Source organism: Notechis scutatus, chromosome 1 (assembly GCF_049901735.1).
Source record: "Notechis scutatus isolate UNSWTSFEM ecotype Mainland chromosome 1, rNotScu1.2, whole genome shotgun sequence".
NCBI lineage: Eukaryota > Metazoa > Chordata > Lepidosauria > Squamata > Elapidae > Notechis > Notechis scutatus.
In genome coordinates this window covers 27,190,323-27,209,313 of record NC_142009.1, presented here as the reverse complement: position 1 = coordinate 27,209,313, position 18,991 = coordinate 27,190,323, and the positions used below count along the sequence as shown (strand labels likewise).

The following is an 18,991-nucleotide window of genomic DNA, read 5'->3' as shown; positions in this document are numbered from 1 at the left end:
CTTGCCAAGTTTGAAGACCCCTAGTCTATAGACAACTGATTTCGGAATTACTTGTGCAACTGAATTTGAAGACCGAAAGATAACATCCAAAATACGCTTTACTGTTCTTATTACGGTAACTACAATATACGGCTCCGTTCACCGTTGATAGGCTGGCGAAGAGCACGGGAAAGCTGAGCTGCTTACCTCGCCTCTTGAGCTTACTAGCATAGGCATTGGCTAGCAATTTAACCAATTATCGTTAAGGAACGGAGGAACCGACCAATAGGAAATAGAAGGCGCTAAGGCGCGCGCGGGAGCAAATTCGAACGGCGTCAGTCAGTGTCTGAGGTCGATCGGAGTCGTTTCACGGTGGGATTTTTTTTCTTTCCTCCCGGCTCTCTCCTGACTGAGGTAATGTACGGAGGGATGATCAAGTGATCGGGTTTTTAGGTATCGGGGGAAGGGAGACGGGGATTGAAACGGGCAGGGAAGAGAAATTCTGAGAATGACTTCAGAGCATGTACTGCCTTGTGTTTCTATGAGGCGATCGGGGGCTGCAAAAAATCCGGATGATCGCTGGGTGGGAACAAAGAACCGCTCTGCCATTTCGTGGCTCTGTAATGGCCGTCCGGATTTTTGCAGCCCTGAAAAATCTCCTTGGAAAAAGTGAGAAGAGATCTCAGGAGTTCTGAACCCGGATCAGAAACCCTGGATTAGATTGCGGCTTTCCTAAAAGTATCTTTACGTTCCTTGCTTTTTCCTCGTCGGTTTGATTTTGCTTCCTAGAAAAGGCCAGGAAAGGAAATTTCAAGTTACTCAGTAAGCCAACCTCCCTGTCTAAAAAAAACTGAGGCTTTGGGGTGGGGGGTGGGGGATGTAGGCAAGACAGAGGCTTAGGCAGGGTGGTTAATATCTTTTGACATCCTAAATTAGGCATCTCTCACCTGCAACCTTATTTTCTATTATTAATTCTGCAGCATGACATGGACATATATTCCACTGTGATTTTGTTTAATATATAAGTAGTGGGTATATTAGGTGAGAGGATAATAGCCTGGGGAAAAAACAGGACTTTCCAGGGGTTTTCATAAGAATTGTGATATCTTGGTCCTTCTCACCAGCAATGCCTTTAGATGTTTTCAATTCCTGCTGCTCCAGCTGCCCTCAGCACAGCTATGACAGCTGGGAAATATAGAGTGTTGTTGTCCAAGGTTCAAGAGACTCATAGAATAGTGCCTTCTTACTGGTCCTCAAAACTTACAGACATGTCATATTCAGACCAATCATGAATGTTTAGAAACAGTGCTCTGCCAAAAAGCTACAGTTCAACATATATTGAATGGAAGAATGTCTACAATGTGAAGTTTTTTCTTTGGAGTCAGATTATTGGTTTATTTATACTGGCTTCTCCCTAGACATTTTTCACAACTGTAGCAATGCCAGAGATTAAAGCTGAAATCTTATTCTTGCAGAGTAGGTGCTTTACCATCGAAATTTGTTTTGGCATGCTTATATTTAACCAAGTATGATGAAACTGCTATTAGAAGTGATAAATACATCAAATTAACTGCTACTCTGTAGGTGAAGGCAGTATAAATTGGCATAAGAAAAAGGCAAGCAAGGACAAGTGAGAGATTCAGACTCTTGTGCCAGCTTTGTTAATTTTAAATCTAATGAAAAACTTCACTTTCTAAAGCATACATTTGCAACTTACAGGCTCTACTCAGATTATGGCAGCTGTTACTCCAAGAAAAAGAAAACGCTGTTATAATAGGTGAGTTTTAAAAGTCAGTTATAAGGATATACTGTATTTTTTATTTTATTTTATTTATATCTCACTATAATCAATTCTCATCAATTAACACAGTACAATTGAAAATAATTTAAAATATCCACAATAGGCATAAAAACTAAAGTATAATAAAACAACTCAAAAATAAAACAACACAAAAATAGAAGCAGAGATGACTGAATCTGCCTTTTGGAACAGTCCCGTTTTTCATCTTCCTGAATGTCCAATTGAATAAGAGACTATTCCAGAGAAACTCTTGAACTACTTATTACTAGAAGTATTTTAAAATAAACTTGAAATATCTCAATTTACTTTGGAAAGCTACAAATCAGAATTGTAGTATATGAAGTCATTTACTGTTAAGTATATAAAGAACATTAAACTGATAGATTCTTCCTCATAGTTAATATTTTATTGTCCAAATTAAGGCAAAAATTGAGCTAAATTTACATTTCCCCTGTTTAGACTGGAACAATGTTAAGATGCCTCAGACCCAGTAATGATTTTAATTCATATTCAGTTAAAAAAAAGTACATTCAATAGAAGTTTTGTTTTAATGTCATAGATTGAAAACCCTTTAAGTAATAAATATTCTTTTAAAGCTATAATACAGTAAGGTTGCTGAATTAGTTCTGAGATAGGTAAATGTGTACTTTTTATAGTTTGCAGCTGGTAAATGAGACTCCAGTGAAAAGGCTGAGGATGGAATTCACAGAAGAAGCATCTTCAGCAAAAAAACTTTCTCATTTCCAAGATAAAGAAAACCAGAACTTGCTTGAAAGGTCAACCAGCTTGGAGAAACTTAATACTTCACCATCGCAGACAGCAGATGCACCAAAAGTAAAATCAAATGCATTCCTGCAGAGAACATCTCCAGTATCTGGCACTACATATAATTCCACTGTGCCAATCAATTCCTTTTACAGTAAAGTAAATACATTTCAAAGTATACTAGAAAGAAAACAAGCAAAAGACTGTCATATAAATTCCAGAAATGATTGTGCAAACTTACCTATTGCTAACAAGACAGAAGTGTTACAGGCGAAGATTCAACATCTTCAAACTTCCAAACGCTCAGCTGTTTCCAAGCAGGCCAAGACCTTATCAAGAAATACCAAAAAAGCTAAAATAGAAATGGCTGTACCTAAGCCTAAGGGGAAGGAGAATAAAATGTATGCTGTAGAAAAGAAAATAGAAGGTCCTTCTAGAGTTCTAACCATGAAGTTCAAACCTATGTTAAAACTCCAGACAGGGGCAGCATTTTTTGCCACTGGAAAGAGAGGGAACTGTGAGTCTAAGAAGATGTTTTCACCACCAAGATATCTCCAATTTATTAACAATACCACAAAAAGCAAGAAGCAGGACAATCTTCTCACAAATACTAAAATGCACTCATCTTCTGAAAGCAAAGCAGCTAAAACTGGCAGGGAAGAAAACCAAGAAGATGTATCCCCAAAAGAAAATATTGATATCAAGGATAAGAAAACACTGACATGTAATAAAAATCATATTAAGGACCCTTTGGGTGACGTGAAATCATTACCAAATTCTAGGCTTCTTCAAATTCCTCACTCTGGTTCTTTGGAGTCCCCAGCTCAGAAAGAAACTGATGCTGGGAAAGAGGTATGTATAATTTATTAGTAATTTGGTAAGTTTGATTGAAAAGATTAGATTCCTTAATTCAGTGACTTTGATTTATAGTCCTGCATGTTCTTTCAAATTAGCATAAAGATAGGGGTTGTCTCTTGCAGACCCTTGAGGGTTTAATGTAGATAGACCGATTTATTTGGAAAGGTCATCTAATATGTAGTTTAACAAATATCTCGGGTTGTTAAGAATTTCAGAGTGTTTTGAAAGACCCCATAGTCCTGCTTAATTTCAGCCCTATCTTTATGCTACTTTAACAGAAGCACTACAAATCAAACTTTCATATATTTATTTTTAACACTGCTTTTAGTTTAAGATGCAACCAAACTCGATTAACAAAAACAGGAATAATAAAATACAACGCAAATAAAACAATTAACAAAAACTATGTTAAAACTGACTGAAAAACATTCATTTATCAGAGCTATAGAAAATTAAACAGATTATCAAAGCTGGATAGATATCAGTTAGGTTAAACCTGGCATCACCATATGTAAGGTATGGCAAGTTTAGAAGTCCTGTTCTCCATGTACAGAATCTATTTGAGGACATATGAAATATTTCTAAGAGCCTTTAAACCGATGATTCACCCTAAAGACATTTTCAAAAGTAATTATCTCACTAATATAGCAACTTGGGTTATTGTTAACAGGCTGTTATAGATTAAAATACAATTCTTCTGGTAACTTTAAAAAAAAAAAGGCTTGACCTAGACTTGAGCAATGTCTAAAATGGGTCTTCAAACTTGACAGCTTTAAGACTTGTGGACTTCAACTTCCAGAATTTCTCCTCCAGTCATGTTAGCTCAGGAATTTTGGGAGTTGAAGTCCACAAGTTTTAACTGGCCAAGTTTGAAGAGCCTTGATCTAAAACAATGGCTTCATTCATGTTCCTTTGAGCTCTTACATATTGCATCCATCACTATTAAGAATATTTGAACGTACCCTCTTGTTAAAATGAGTTAATTGTTAGTTTTTATTACTAAACAATATTAGCTGGCTTCTCAAAGAAGCTGGAATGAACAGGACCGTACTCTGTGAAATTAGCAGATAGAGAATTTAATTCAGCAATGACCCATTCATGATCAAGCCATGAATTCTTTTCTATTGGAAGCCATGAATACAATTTAAAAAGATGAACTTTTCAAATATACATGACTTTGCTTCCTTTCAGCCACCCAATTTTCATGGCTGATTGTTAGATTTTATCAGGTTAATAGGAGATTGGGAAAATACTACTTGCCTTAGGTAGGTTTGGTAAGTCCTTTTAAAAATTAAGTAAGCAAGGAAATAATCTATTTTCTCTGGTAACATTCTTTGTTCTCCCTCAGGAAAAGCCATTTATCAAACCAGCCACTTTAATATATTAACTGTAGTCATAAGCTTGAATCTCTGTAACTATAATATGAATGTACTTCATGTTTTTCTTTATTCACAATGGTTTTTCAGTATTAGGAGAGAGAGAGATATATATATTTGCCCCTAACAATACTCTTATAGTTTTCTATGGGGCTGCTTTGTTCTGTGGGATATTATATCTTGTACAACAAAAATTATCAGGAAGATTTCACACATGTTGAATGAAAGCAGCTTGAACTTGAAAGGAGATGCTGCTTTCCAGTTGTGAAAAAAATGCAAGAGAAGCCTTTATATTATTAAAACTCAAGCTAAGTATTACCAAGGTCTATATCTGAACATATACAAATATTTCCCCAGCTCTTGTAACCTCTCTTTGCACTCTCTGATTACCATTTATAAAAAATACATCACTTTCAAGAAAGAAGTAAGCAAGATTAGATCCCCCTGTTCTCACAACATACATAGATACAGTATACTTTTGTGATGTGAAAGAACTAATAGACTAAATCCTGAGTCAATGGGAATATGTTATTTGAGTACTTATCCCATTATTGAATCCACTTACTTGAGTACTGTCTTTGGTTAGGATAACCACTTACAATATCAGTGATCACCAATTACTCTTCTTTTTCTTTTCTCCACCCAAGAAAGATCAACACAACAAAATATCTTATTTTCCTGATACTTTATTCCTGAAGTGATCATTTGGTTTTGAGTTATTTTAATTTGCTAAATTCCCCAAGAAGCATATAAAAATGGCCATTAGTTATCCAGCAAAGGAGACAGAACAATAGAAATTCCAATTCAGTTGGGCAATTTTCTCTCTCCTATTTATTTCAAAAGTTGTAAGATATTTTCCATAATTCCAAGCAGCAAAAGCTGCCCAGCTCTGTCCCATAAGGTACTGTTTCTCTTCGTCAACCAGAAATCCTTTACCATATTCCAAAATTAAGCTGTAAGTTTTATTTGTTTTATTGTATGCTGCCCAAAGTCCCTCTTTGCAGGAGATGGGCAGTTCAAAAATATGATAAATAAGTTGATAAGTAGATAAATAAATAAAAATAAGTTTAAATGCTCATCCTGTTACACTTACACAGATGTGTAAAGGGTATATTTTTAGCCATAATCCTCTTTTCCTTTGTTGTGGCAAAACACTGTATTGTTACATCTGTATTATTTTTCTGATTTCCTTGCCAAATCCTATCCATGCTTCATTAGTGAATCACTCCTTGAACGCCTTGCTTTTCCCACTATTCTTTGAATCTACTTTTTGTGTTTCTCCCATTGAACTGAATGTGTTATATGTCCAGTAGATTCATTCTTTAAAATTCTGTGTAGCTTATAATTATTGAATAACACATGATCATTTAATAGCCTTTTATGACATTTGCCTCAATAATTTCATACATTGTACTGACTATTTATTAATTATAGTTTAATTTTCCACTTCCAGAACATATATTTTCATAACTTGTAGGGCTCAAGATCCCAATAGAATTGGTGCCGAGGAACACTTCAGTTTGTATAAAAAACTTTTTTTTTACAGGTTTTGGAGGAAAACTCAAAGAAACCATCTGACAGTACAAACAAACATATTACCTCTTCCTGTAAGTTATTTATAGGTGATCCTATAAACAATGATTATGAATATTTAAGGGACCAGGAATGGGGCAGGGCAACATTCCTGGTCCTCATTGAACTCTTAGCATCCATAGATGATCATGTTCTTCTGGACCACAGATTTAGAATAGAAAGCATCATGTTGTAGTGGTTCCCTCCTTCCCACTGGGAGCTAGTTCCAACTGGACACTGTTATCTCTCTTGTGGAGTATCCCAGCCTCTCATTTTCTCCACTGTTTCCTAACTTCTACATGAAACTACTACTGGTCATCAATTGGCATAGGATTCACTATCAAGATGTTTTATGCTTCACAGCTATATGTCTCAGGCCAAAGCCAGGCAAATTATGTCACAAGAATCCTAAATCATTTCCAGGTGATTGTGAGCGTCTGGGCAGTAAAGTTAATTATTCCAAGACAATAGATTTGGATTTTTAGGCCAGATGATTCTAGGGAAATAATACCACCTTTGATTCTGAACTAAATTATAATCTCCCATTGTTTACCAGTTGGCCTCCAGGTGCATTTCATGGTGCCAATTGCCACCTTTAAGGTTTGACATATATCTGGTTATATGAGAGATCATTTTATCAGAATCTGATCAGATGGAACAGGATCAGCTCTTTCCAAGTCTTGTATATTATCTGGTGTGACCTTGGGAATGGATATTTTTAGCCGTTGCCTTCTGACCTTGATATTCCTTTGGCATGAAAACCTGGTTTCTTTCACTCTTAAATTTCAGGAGGGGAGCTGATATCTATGTGCTCCATCTACTGCAGGAGAAGAGCTTATTATAAGTGACAGTTGAAATCTAGCAGGTTTATGACTTGGTGGTCAAGCTATATTGATCCTTAAAAATAGCTTAAGTTCTTCCTTCTGAGATCTAAAGCACAGTGTTATGAATAATGCAAATGGGTGGATATAAATTTCATTTTATAATAAAAGAAATTATTTTTCTTCCAATATCATTTTTGGCAGACAATGTCCATTCTTTGTTCAGAACATTTTCCAGCAACAAAAAAAGGTATGTCCATTCTGTAATTATTCTCAGTAATTATATAATGCAGATGAAGAATTTCCTATGGAGGTAAGTCCTTGGCTTATGCAGGCATGATATTCTTCCGATTAAAATCGGAATTCCGATTTTTTTGGGAATCGCCCCCCCTTTCCCCCCACCCCTTCTTCTCCTCCTTCCCCTCCCCTCGGAGGCCCCGAGTCAGGAGTTGCTGGCGCGGCTCCACGCAGCTCCAGTCCCGCATTGCCTCAGGAAGGGAAAGGCAAAAAGGAAGAGCCGTGGCGGCGCTTTGCAACGGCAGCAGCGGCTCCTGGTTTTGCCTTTCCCTTCCCGAGGCAACGCGGGACTGGAGCCGCGTGGAGCTGCGCCGGCGGTAGCAACTCCTGACAGCCCCAGCCGGATACCTGAGCGGAGGCCGCTGAGCGGCAGGAAAAGGGAGCTGGGCCAGCCACAGACCAGTCTCCGTGCAACACGCCACCGCCCGGCCCTGGCGAGGGAAAGCAGCGGGCGCTCCCCGGGCGCGCGGCGGGGGGGGTCTCTTTTTTTTTTCAGAGCAGAATATCATGCCTGCTTATGGCAATTGGGACTGGAATTTCCATCTCTAAGAGATGTGGTCATAAAGCGTAATCACACTACTTAGCAACAGCAATCACTGCAAGCTGCAATTACCATTGTTAACCAAATCCTACAGTCATTGGGCAAGGCAACTTCCATCTTCACACATACAAATCTGTGGGGAAGACAGCAAGAAGTAAGTCTTAGGCTAGCAGGCAGGTAAGCATCTGAAGCTGGGTGGCGGAGGGAGGCAGTGCAAGGGAGGTTTGGGGAAGGTAGAAAGGGGTGCACAAGAAGTGCAGGTTGGGAGTATGTGAAGGAGGCACAGTGAGGATTGTGGAGATTGCACAGGTGCGTGAATGGTCAGTGCAGTGCAAGCACAAAGAGTAGGTGAAACTGACCGCAGTGACTTGCAACCTTCCCTGCCAGCCTCTCAACTGACTTTCTGGGGAAGCAGGCAAGGGAGGTTGCAAGTGCTGACGGTGTGATTGCAAGGTGCTGTAGCTGGTTGCAAACGTGAACCAGTTACCAAGCGTCCAGATCACTATTGTGATCTCAGGGGTAGCTGGAACTCCCATGAATTTAGCACATCGTAATTTTGAACAGTCACTGAACAAATGGTTGTAAGTCGAGGATTACTTATAGTCCTTTTATAAGCCAGAGAATCGGAGTTTTCCCATACTCTCTGGCCTCCCTCACACCACACACACACACACACACACTTCAGAGCTAACCTAAACTCCAGCAGCTGTTATTGAGGTAGCAACTTCTAAATTCCTTCTTCAAGATTATTTCAATGGCCCCTTACAATATTATGGAAAATTTCTGCTATCATAAATTATACTGAATTTGAAATAATAAGTAATGGCATTTTGCTACCTAATTAGCTGTTGATGGCATCACAATTCAGGTTGCCAAAGGATAAAGATTCTTTATTGAATATTATTGTCCTTGAATAATCTCAATAAGCAATTTGCTATATCTGAGGAACCGTGCTTATGAACCAGGCTATGCTTCCATACTGAAGTTTAAGCTCATAGGACCAGCAAAGCTTGCTTATTAGAGGCAAAACAAACAGAAGATTGCATTACATCATTTGGTTTTGTTAATCACTCAAAGTAGAGAGAGCAGTACTGTCATTATTATATAGACACAGCACATCTGGCATGTACAATTATGGACAAGTATCGGTTAGTCATAAATAATTTCTGCTTAAAAAGAATACAAATATTTCAAACTGATCAATAAAATATTGATACTCATCAAACTAAAATGATACTTTGCCCATGTACTAACTATACTACAACCAGTCAAAACATGCTAAAAAAAATAAGATTGTAGGGCAGTTGTTAAGAGTTCTCTTCCTGCATTCTTATATGCCATTATATTAGAGTGTTAAACTAGAATTGAGGTGCCTTTTGGAATTCCAATCAACTTGGTGCCTTGGCCATTGTGCATATCAGCCTAGGCTGCCTCACTGGAAGCGTACAAATAAAATAGAAGAAATAGCTACAGGAATATTGTGTAGGAAGTCCTCTTTTAACAACAACTCGGTCAACAAATGTTTAAAGTTATGACAGTGCTGAACAAGTGATACCTATGAACAATTTTTGAAATTTTGACTGTTGCAGGATCCCCACAATCACATGACTGGCCCACACGTACAATGGTTGCAATGTCTTGCAGTAATATGATTGCCATTTGTGAGCTTCCTTGCTGTAAGCAAAGTCAATGGAAAAGCTGGCAGGGAAGGTTCCAAGTTGTTAGCAGTCTTGCTGTTTGTTTGTTTTTTCTCCTGAGGATCCAGTTATGGAATACGAGATCCCACCTGCAATATGCTGCCCTCCTGCACTCTATAGCACACACCTGCATGGTCATGATTATACCACACTACAGTACCTTCCCACACTGTGTAGCAGCTCCCCGCCCTTCGCAGCCTTGCTTGTGCTACATGCAGCAGCAGCCACTTGCCTACCCCCAGCATGCTTGCAAGCCACCCGGGACATGCAGCTTCCTGCTGGTTTCCCCATTGACTTTGCTTGTGGGAAGCCAACAGGAAATGATCCTTGTTAAATGACCCATGATATTCACTTAACAATGGCAATGGGGACTGGCAGGGATTGCCATCACCAAGTGATGCAATCATGTGACATGGCACTTAGGAACACATTAACAATGAAAATTACCCTTAAGAAATGGGCACCTGTATTTGAACTGAAGATATAGAAGGATACCCTAGAATTCTTGTTCACAGTCATTGAAGCAAGTAAGCAATCCGTTATTTCCCTGTTATATTTTGGATATTGATTCTTATTACCCTAATCAGCATTTGCCAATATCAAGGGGTGAGAGTTGTAGTCTAAAAGAGTGCAAGGTCTAGTGGGACTGATTTCTTAAATGTAAAAGTCCATGTTGCAACATTCAAAATTAACATGGCTTCTGCTGGGAGAAAATTTGTTGATTTCTTGGCCTTATAGCCCTAATGTTAGTCTTAAGAAATGAAATGTCTGTATATTTATGAATCTTTATTGGTAAGGTGAAAATACTGTATCTTTGTTTCAGCTTACAGACTCTTCCAGATGAACAACCATCATCCCATGTTGAGTTGAATCCAGTAAGGCAGAAGTCTCCCTCCAAACTAAAAATCAACAAGAAAACAAAAGTACTGGCCAAAGGTTTAAAGGATCAAATGATCATTGTGAGTATGCTTCTTTCAGCCATCATTTACAAAGCTGACAGACATGCCACATTTTGTTTTTGAATGTGCATATTAAAGTGCTAAAAGGTCTCTCCTAATGTCCAAGACTGGACAATATGACATGTTAATACACTTTGTGCATTTATAGGACGCTGGACAAAAACATATCGGTGCCACCATCTGCAAATCATGTGGCATGGTTTATTCAGTTGCCAACCCAGAGGATGAAGCACATCATGTCCAGTATCATCAAAGATTTATTGAGGGAATAAAATACACAGTAAGACAGAAGTTAGATACACCATAGAGTCTGTTCTTTTTTTTTTATTATTCATAGCTAAATGTATTAATCTAAATCTGTTTTCCATATTCCTTTTGCCCTTTTTTGGTAGAGCTGGAAGAATGAACATGTAGTTGCAGAATTCTGGGATGGAAAAATTATCTTGATTCTACAGAATGATCCAAAATACATCATCAAAAAGGTGTTGCACTTGAGTTTTTCTAACCTTATTCCTATTTTTTTTGTGTCAAAGTTACTGATCAGTTTCAGGATTGTTCCCTAATTCTCACATTTTAAGGGGCAAATGTATCCATACAGCACTTCCAAATGTTAAATAACTTTCAGCCCAAGTTAAATCTTGTAATTTAAGAAATTACAAAAGGAAATATTCTGAATTTTGTAATAATTTCTGGAATTATCTTTTATTACTAAATATATTGCATGGTATGAATTTTAAAAAATGTTATGAACAAAATAGCTTGTGTTCAGTTTTTAGAAGTAACTTTACAGCCACCTATTTTTGATGTTAACAAAATATCCAATGCTTACTGCTTTCCAAAAATCTTGGTGGCCAAATAGAATTCCAGCAAAAAATGCACTTTTTATAATTTTATAACTAATTGTTGCCTGTTGACACCAAACTGATTATGTAACTAAATTACTGTGGGTTTCTTTTTTTATGTAGGGTGATGATATACGCAAACTTGTAGATAATGAACTTGGTTTTAAACATGTGGTACAGACTGATTCATCACAGACTAAAACATACTTGTTTGTATCCAATGAAAAAAAGATAGTTGGCTGCTTAATTGCTGAGCCAGTCAGGCAGGTAAGCAATTTGTACTTAAATGAAAAATCTATGGTTGAAAGACATACCTTTGTTCTGAAATGGGTGGGAAAGTCCATAATTGTTCATATAGTGATGACCAAGTTCAGTGGTTTGAATCGGGTCCTTTTAAATTGTTTTTTACTTAAAACAACTTAAACCTTCTTTAAAATAGAATCTTACAACACACATGAAATAACAATAACATGTTAATTATTTCAAATAAACAGTATACCTGGAATATTTAAGCTTGATTTGTAAAGTATGTTTATATCGTACAATACACACATGCACACACACACACACGCAAAAACAATGGAAAATGAAGGTGATGTATCTACAGGAGCTTTTATGAGCTTTTGAAAGTAATGATATATTAAAACATTTGATACCGTTTTCAAGAAATTGATCTACCTAACATCTGGTAGAGGATGTCTTATTGGACAAAGGTTGACTGTTTTTAATTTTCGGAATCTTAACAGTCCAGCAGGAAGAAATAAAAGAACAACAGAATAATAGTTAGAAGGGACCTTAGTGGTCTTCTTGTCCAACCCCCTACTCAAGCATGAAGTCTATCTACTGATTTACTCTGTTGAGGTTAGTAAGAAAGGGTCTCCGTGTTTTTGCAAAGCTACAAAAAGAAGATCTCTTGTTTTGGATCTTTGCATTACCCTGTTCCATAAGCGATAGGAAGAGAAAAATGGTTGCTTAGTATCAAATCCACACCTTGGATTGAGATTTCGAGGTAGCTTATGCTGGGGTGAGCTGCTGCCTCGTTGGCAAACACTTCAACTTCCGTGCAATTTCTGAAACCAGTTTCCCTCTCCCTTCTTTCAAGAAGCATGAAAATCCTAATCCAGATAGCCAGTTTTCAGTGGATGACCTGTCATTCCTTTAAAACAGGGGGTCTCAACTCGCATCATCATGTTGCATATTGTGACTTTTTCCCCCTTTGCTAAAAGCGGGGTGGGCATGGCCAGCGCGCGATGCATCCAGGCCATAAGTTTGACACCCCTGCTTTAAAAAGTCTGCAAGGCACTGGGGCATCTCCAGTCCTAGCAAAATCCTCCACCCTCATGAGCTTCCTTCTCAAGAGTCTTTCACAAAATAATAGAACGACTGTGGACTCATCTACAAGCAGAGTATGGGACACTGATTGAAACAATCAAGCAGGGAATTATCAAGAGTTCATGAGTCACTCAACATGGATAACTTTTTGTCTTTACCCAAAGTTGTGACATTCAGCACTGTGTGAAGATGTTATAAAGATAATTTTTTTCAAAGATGTGTGTACTTGGTCAATTTGTAAAGAGGACGCTTTGATAGATGCAGCCCAACATGTGCCATATCAAATTTGGGGTGCAAATATATATATATATTTTTAAAGCCCAGTCAACCATCCTTTAAAATCAATTAAGTACTATTGAAGGTGACCCTTCTTTTGTGCAGGCTTTCCGTGTGCTTTCAGAGCCTCTAACAGTGGAGTCCCCTACTAAAAACAACCCAGAGCATCAGCGTGCTTGGTGTTGCTCAACAAAGCCAGAAAAGGTCTACTGCGGGATTAGCCGAATCTGGGTGTTCAGTCTGGTGCGGAGGAAGCACATTGCCAGCCGTTTGGTGGATGTGATGAGGTAAGGAAGTAGTGCTGGGTCTGGTCTAAAGATTTTGTAACACCACAAATATGACACAACAGTCTTGTTTTCAGATACAGGTAGTCCTCGATTTACGACTAGAATTGAGCCCCAAAAACCTGTTAAGTGAGACATTTGTTAAGTAAATTTTGCCCCATTTTATGACTTTTCTTGCCTCAGTTAAGCAAATCACTGCAGTTGTTAAGCTAGTGAGAAGTTGTTAGGTGAATCTGGCTTCCCCATTGATTTTGCTTGTCAGAAGGCGACTATGTGACCCCAGGACACTACAACCGTCATAAATATGAACCAGTTGACAAGCACCCATAAAGTGTGAAAAACAGCCATAAATCACTTTTTTCAATGCCATTGTAACTTCAAATGGTCAGTAAATGAACTGTTGTAAGTCAGGAGCTATTTGTATTTCTTTTGTGAATGTTGTAATAGTCGATTTAAACTTTTATTAAGTAAATATAGTAAACATAGATAACGACATACAAAAGGACAATTATATTCTTATTCTGCTTTGATACTTTTAATTTTTCTTCCAGGCAAACTTTTTTATTTGGCTGTTACTTAAGCATCAATGAAATCGCCTTTTCAGATCCAACACCAGATGGAAAGCTATTTGCAGCAAAATATTGCAAAATACCCAACTTCCTTGTTTATAATTTCATTAGCTAAGACTATATTTGTACAAGTGCAATGAAGAGCTAATGAGCCCACCTCTTTCAGCAAGGGCTATTTTATAAAATGTAGTCAGTGCTGTTACGACATTGTTTTATGTGTTAATGTAAATTTGAGTTAGTAGCATACCAGGTATGTATTTGGTATGTGAATTGTTTTTAAAGTTAAATTCTGAAATTGATTGTAAAATTTTACAAAGAACTATGACTTTTAATTGCTCTAGGGTCTTTATTGGTACCGCCTTCAGTATATTCTAGAAAATACTCATTTCTTGGAGACTGATGATAGATTTAGTAAAAGAAACTCAGTGCTGAGACTGAATAAGCAGGGGTGAAAACTGTGTTAAGCTACATGATGTTCCTGAGCTAATTTCCAGCACTTTTTATCAATAATTATATTGACTGGCTGTTCAGCAACATCTGGAAGGCTGCAATTGTTTTAGAGGAAATAATAATGTAATGCTGCTGTGAACTAATATTTTAAAATTATTTTTGCACCTGTTCATGGAAGCACTGCTGAAACTATCTTTGAAAATACTGGAGGCGACTTCAGGTTGGGTAGGCTATGTCTACAACAACTGCAATTCTTGCACTAAACATTGTTGAACCAAGTCTGTTCAAATAAATATTTTTCTCTATTAAACATTCTTTGGTGTATATATCTGCAATAATGAATGTCTGTTTACAAAATTTACATACTGTCCCAATCAATCATCTCTGGTTAAGCATAAAGTGGTTCTTCATACACGAAATAACCTGTCTGCTAGCATACAGAAAAGAAATGTGAATTGTGGAATCTATACATCCACATCTTAACAAATAGCCTCTTGTAAAATCCTTGCATAAGTGGCTGTCCCTTAGTTTATGGCATAATTTAACTTATTTGATTGATCCACATAGCCAGCCTGGTTCTATGAGTACCCATAATAACATTAAATGAGGAACACCTCAAACCATCATTTCAAATAATTACACATACACTGTGCTTAATTACACATCAAAGCACTGCACTAAGTTTTTGATCTGACATCATTGCAATTCTTTATTATGCCCTTTTCTACAGTTTTATTAACTGATGCTGTCAGTATAGACAATGCAATTCCCATTAAACCAAGGAAACGAGTTCCTATATTTAGCAACTGTTCTTGTAAAGTTACATTTCAAACTATGTATTACAATATCATGCATTTTGCACATGAACAAAAATGTGTATTTTGAGTGCTTTGGTTCATATATAGGACAAAATGAAGCAGTTTTGTTCTGGACACAGACCAAAACACTTCCAGGCATAAGTGAACTGGTTCAGGAGGTAAAAGAAAAATTATGGGCATTGGTGACAGTTAAGAAAAGTCAAGAGAAAGGGGATGAAAGGCACCAGGAATATATAGTTAGGAGCAGGACACCAGCACTATCTTACTTGCCCTGTGAAACCACTCGTGATTCTTCTGAATTTTGTTTGAGACCTAGATTAACCAAAGCATTCCACATTTTGTTCTGCTGTGTCAGTGAATCTGAAATGCAATTCAAATAATTGTTGGATTGTAGCCCCTGAAATGCCATGAAAATAACCCTAAGTGGACTTCCGGTTGATGTCACAACGGGACCAGAAGCAGAGAACGGAGTTCTCGCTTTCTGCGCTGGCTTCTCTGGGCTCCAGAGGGAGGGGCAGTGAACCCAAGGAGGGGTGCTCAGTGAGGTCCCGGGAGAGAACGCAACTCTCCTGTGGAAGAGCTTTTTCCCTCTACGCCATGACGGAGAGAAGAGGCTGGTCAAAATGGCACCACAAAGTTGGGACAGCCATAACTATCTAAGTGCTATGCAGGAGGGGAGATAGTGAACAGTGTGGAACAGAGTGAGAAGAATCTTTTCTAACTAAATTCAGCCCCAAAAGACCATCTAAATGGGAACTCGGAGTTATTGAAGCGGCGGTACAAGCATTTGGGAAAAAAAACTTTAAGATGGGGGGGGGGAGGCAAATATTTGGAAATATGGAAAACTAAAACTTTAAAATGAACAGATACTAAATTGGAAAGGCATTTTAAAATGCTGGAACTATATATTTAAAAAATATTTTACTATTTTGGTCTGCTATTCTTAAAATTGGAGAAAATTGGTTAAAAACAGAATGGATGCCACCAGCTGACAGAAGAAAGGCAAAACTTACTCAAGGTTTCAGTACAAGATTAGAAGTGAATTTGATTTGGATTCGAGGAAATTTTATTATGAAACAACTGGTGGAGAAATTTACGAACATATTGCCCTCAGACTATTTAAAAGAAATAATCTGATTAACTTTGGGATTCAAAGATCCCTGGACGTTGGAATAAATAAGAATAAAGATGAGTGGAATATGTAGAGAAATTGTGTCAGAATTACAAGATATAAAAGATACTATAAATAGAGGAATTGTGGACATTTTGAATAAAATACAGGGTGGAAGAAAAGTTGGAAATGGAGACACAGACAGAAGTGACACAAGCAACAGAAAGAAAACAAATTCAGGAAGTGGAGGAACCAGCTGGAAGCACAATTAAAGAACCAGAACGGAAGACACAACAAATAAAAATAAAAGGCAACAAGGAAATAGAATTTAATATAATGATTGAGGCAATAAAGGGGAATTTTTAAGAGGAAAACATGCTAAGAGGATGGGGATAGAACTAGATACTTGGGAAAAGAAAATAGAATCTAATAGAGAGGTATGAGTAAGTGGAAAGGGGGAAAAATAATAGAAAATAGACAAGCTAGAAAGTGACAAATTAATTCTTTAATGGAAACGAGATGGGTGAAAATGAAAAGGGATTCCACATGAATGCATATATTAATATTAAAGAAGTATAATTGTTAATACTAACAAACATGAAATTAATATGGTATCAGAGGATTTGCATTGAAGATATACTGTATATTTGAATTGTAATAAACCAATAGGTAACATCCCTCAAAAGCAGTTATTTATTGCTGAAAATTGGAAAAAAAATGACCTTTACAACATGTGTAGCCATTTTCTGAATGAATTGCAAATTCTCATGTTATGATGAATACTAGGTCTGAGTCACATTCAGTTGAAGTAACGTGCCTAGAATACAAGGGAAGTTGGAGGACTTGGTCACTTCCAACTAAACCATTTATGTTAATACTGAATTAGTCATCCTCATCTACATGTTCTCACATCAGCTTATCAATAAGAAAACAAAACGTACTGTTTCAAATAATTTACCTGACCTAAAAAAAAAATGTGGCAATTTTAAATAGTTTAAAATGGCCAGTTAATCTTAAATACATTTGAACTAGAAACTAAGTATTGAACATTTTCAGGTAATATTACTATGTTAGAACCTAGAAACATTTCTAGAAGAGAACAGAGAAGCTGCCATATGATGCAGGAGTCAATTTGGGTTGGCTATTGTATGAACTCTTGTGACTCCAAAACATCCACAATTTGTGCTGCTGCAGGACGGTTTCTTGGATCTTCCATAGTACACAAGGAGAAAAGCTCAACAGCTCTTTGATATGAAGGGCCCAGCTCTTCCATATTGAGTGGTGGCCGAGTTCCAAGCATTGCATAATAGGCATCATCATCAAAGTCAGCTTCATCAAAAAGAGCATCTAGAATTACATAAGAAATGGGTCAAAAACCATTTTCAAGAAACCATCACAAATTACTAAGAGAAAATACAGTAATTATATTCAACATTCAAACGAGCCCACAACAATAGTGATTGCCAATTTCCTGGTGACCAGGGTTTGAGTCTCCTTGATCAGAGAGCTCTCCTAAATTAAAAGCATATAGTTACCCATTTCATTAAAGGCAACTCTGAGTGGTGCACAATAGATAAAAATAAAAAACAGTGAATACAAATATATGAAAATGCAGTAATATTCTAATGATCCCAAATTCAGTTGAAGTGGAGGGAAAATTTAAAAATGGCCCCCTCAACAATGGAGCCATCTGGCCAACTTTCCAGTTCTATGGAAGCCCCACACCTAGTCACATAATCAATCTTGAGGGCCTTACAGAATTTCAAAAGGGATGCAGCCAATCAAATTTCAGGGGGAAGGATGTTCCATAAGGTGGGCATCACGGCAGAGAAGACACATCTGGGACCCACCAAATGTGGATCCCTGGTTGATGGTATCTACGGCATGCCTTTGCAAAATCTCATGGGGAAAGCTGATGTAAGTGGGGAAAGGCAGTCCCTCAGATAACCTGGCCTTATAAGAGATTCAAATTTTAAAATTAGCACCATGAATAAGACCTGGAAGCAAACTGACAACCAGTGTGGTTTATAGAGCAGAGGTGAAACATACAATCTTCTATGAGCATATATAACTGTCTGTCAATGCATTGTCTGTTTGAAGCTTCTGGATGCTCTTCAAGAACAGCCCCATGCAGAGCACATTGTACTAGTCCCATCTGGATGTAATGGGCATAAGTGATTGTAAGCACATCCTGCTGATCCAGGAATGAGTACAAGTTGGCACAAAGACAAAACTATGCAAAGGCCCCCCTAGTTACGATAGTCCCCTGCTCTCATTAATCTTACAGGATTATTGTGCAAATAAAATGAAATTCAGACGGATAATCTTGAGTTTTTGTCAAAAAAGGCAATAAATGCCAATATGCTTACTTTAACAGGAATCTTTCTGGACATTAAGAACAAGGTCCTCTTAAAGATGGTTTCACTTACTAAAGTAGTTGTCATGGACACAGAACTGGATATTTTCCCGTGTTCCTTCCAATTACATTCAACTTCTAAGAGAACTTTCCTTTTTAGTCAAGTTCCCAAGATGCTTTTCAAACTGCAACTGGACTTTCTTAAGTTTTTTTCCTTAAAAATTTCTCATCCAAGAAGCTTCTTGGGTGCTGACTGAATGATGGGGAGTAAAAGAATTTATATTCTT

At 37.4% G+C, this 18,991-nt stretch overlaps 2 protein-coding genes across 3 annotated transcripts in view; one reads left to right on the top strand and one right to left on the bottom strand.

The window, feature by feature from the left end:
• The first annotated feature begins 1,401 nt into the window (after positions 1 to 1,401).
• Positions 1,402 to 14,742, top strand: ESCO2 (establishment of sister chromatid cohesion N-acetyltransferase 2). 2 transcript variants are annotated; one of them, XM_026671544.2, is made up of 10 exons: positions 1,402 to 1,756; positions 2,437 to 3,397; positions 6,326 to 6,386; positions 7,377 to 7,422; positions 10,531 to 10,666; positions 10,815 to 10,946; positions 11,059 to 11,148; positions 11,632 to 11,775; positions 13,222 to 13,403; positions 13,952 to 14,742. In XM_026671544.2, exons 1-10 carry the CDS (start codon positions 1,713 to 1,715, stop codon positions 14,082 to 14,084), a joined length of 1,929 nt encoding a protein of 642 aa, XP_026527329.1. In that variant the 5' UTR covers positions 1,402 to 1,712; the 3' UTR covers positions 14,085 to 14,742. The 2 variants fall into 2 exon arrangements, with proteins under 2 accessions (XP_026527329.1, XP_087815724.1); XM_087959598.1 differs by having other exon boundaries at positions 1,699 to 1,756; positions 2,444 to 3,397.
• A 2,274-nt stretch (positions 14,743 to 17,016) lies between these two features.
• The window catches only part of PBK (PDZ binding kinase), a 5,128-nt gene continuing 3,153 nt past the window's right edge, over positions 17,017 to 18,991 (bottom strand). The window contains exon 6 of the mRNA XM_087951469.1: positions 17,017 to 17,695. Coding sequence (XP_087807595.1) covers positions 17,490 to 17,695 — 206 coding nt within the window. The 3' untranslated portion in view covers positions 17,017 to 17,489. The remainder of the gene's footprint in view (positions 17,696 to 18,991) is intronic.

Bases quoted from the DNA above. Each gene is read 5' to 3' on its own strand.
- ESCO2 (XM_026671544.2), top strand. From the start codon at position 1,713: ATGGCAGCTGTTACTCCAAGAAAAAGAAAACGCTGTTATAATAG. The intron at 10,667-10,814 runs GTGAGTATGCTT...GTGCATTTATAG, and splicing joins TAAAGGATCAAATGATCATT to GACGCTGGACAAAAACATAT. The intron at 11,149-11,631 runs GTGTTGCACTTG...TTTTTTATGTAG, and splicing joins CAAAATACATCATCAAAAAG to GGTGATGATATACGCAAACT.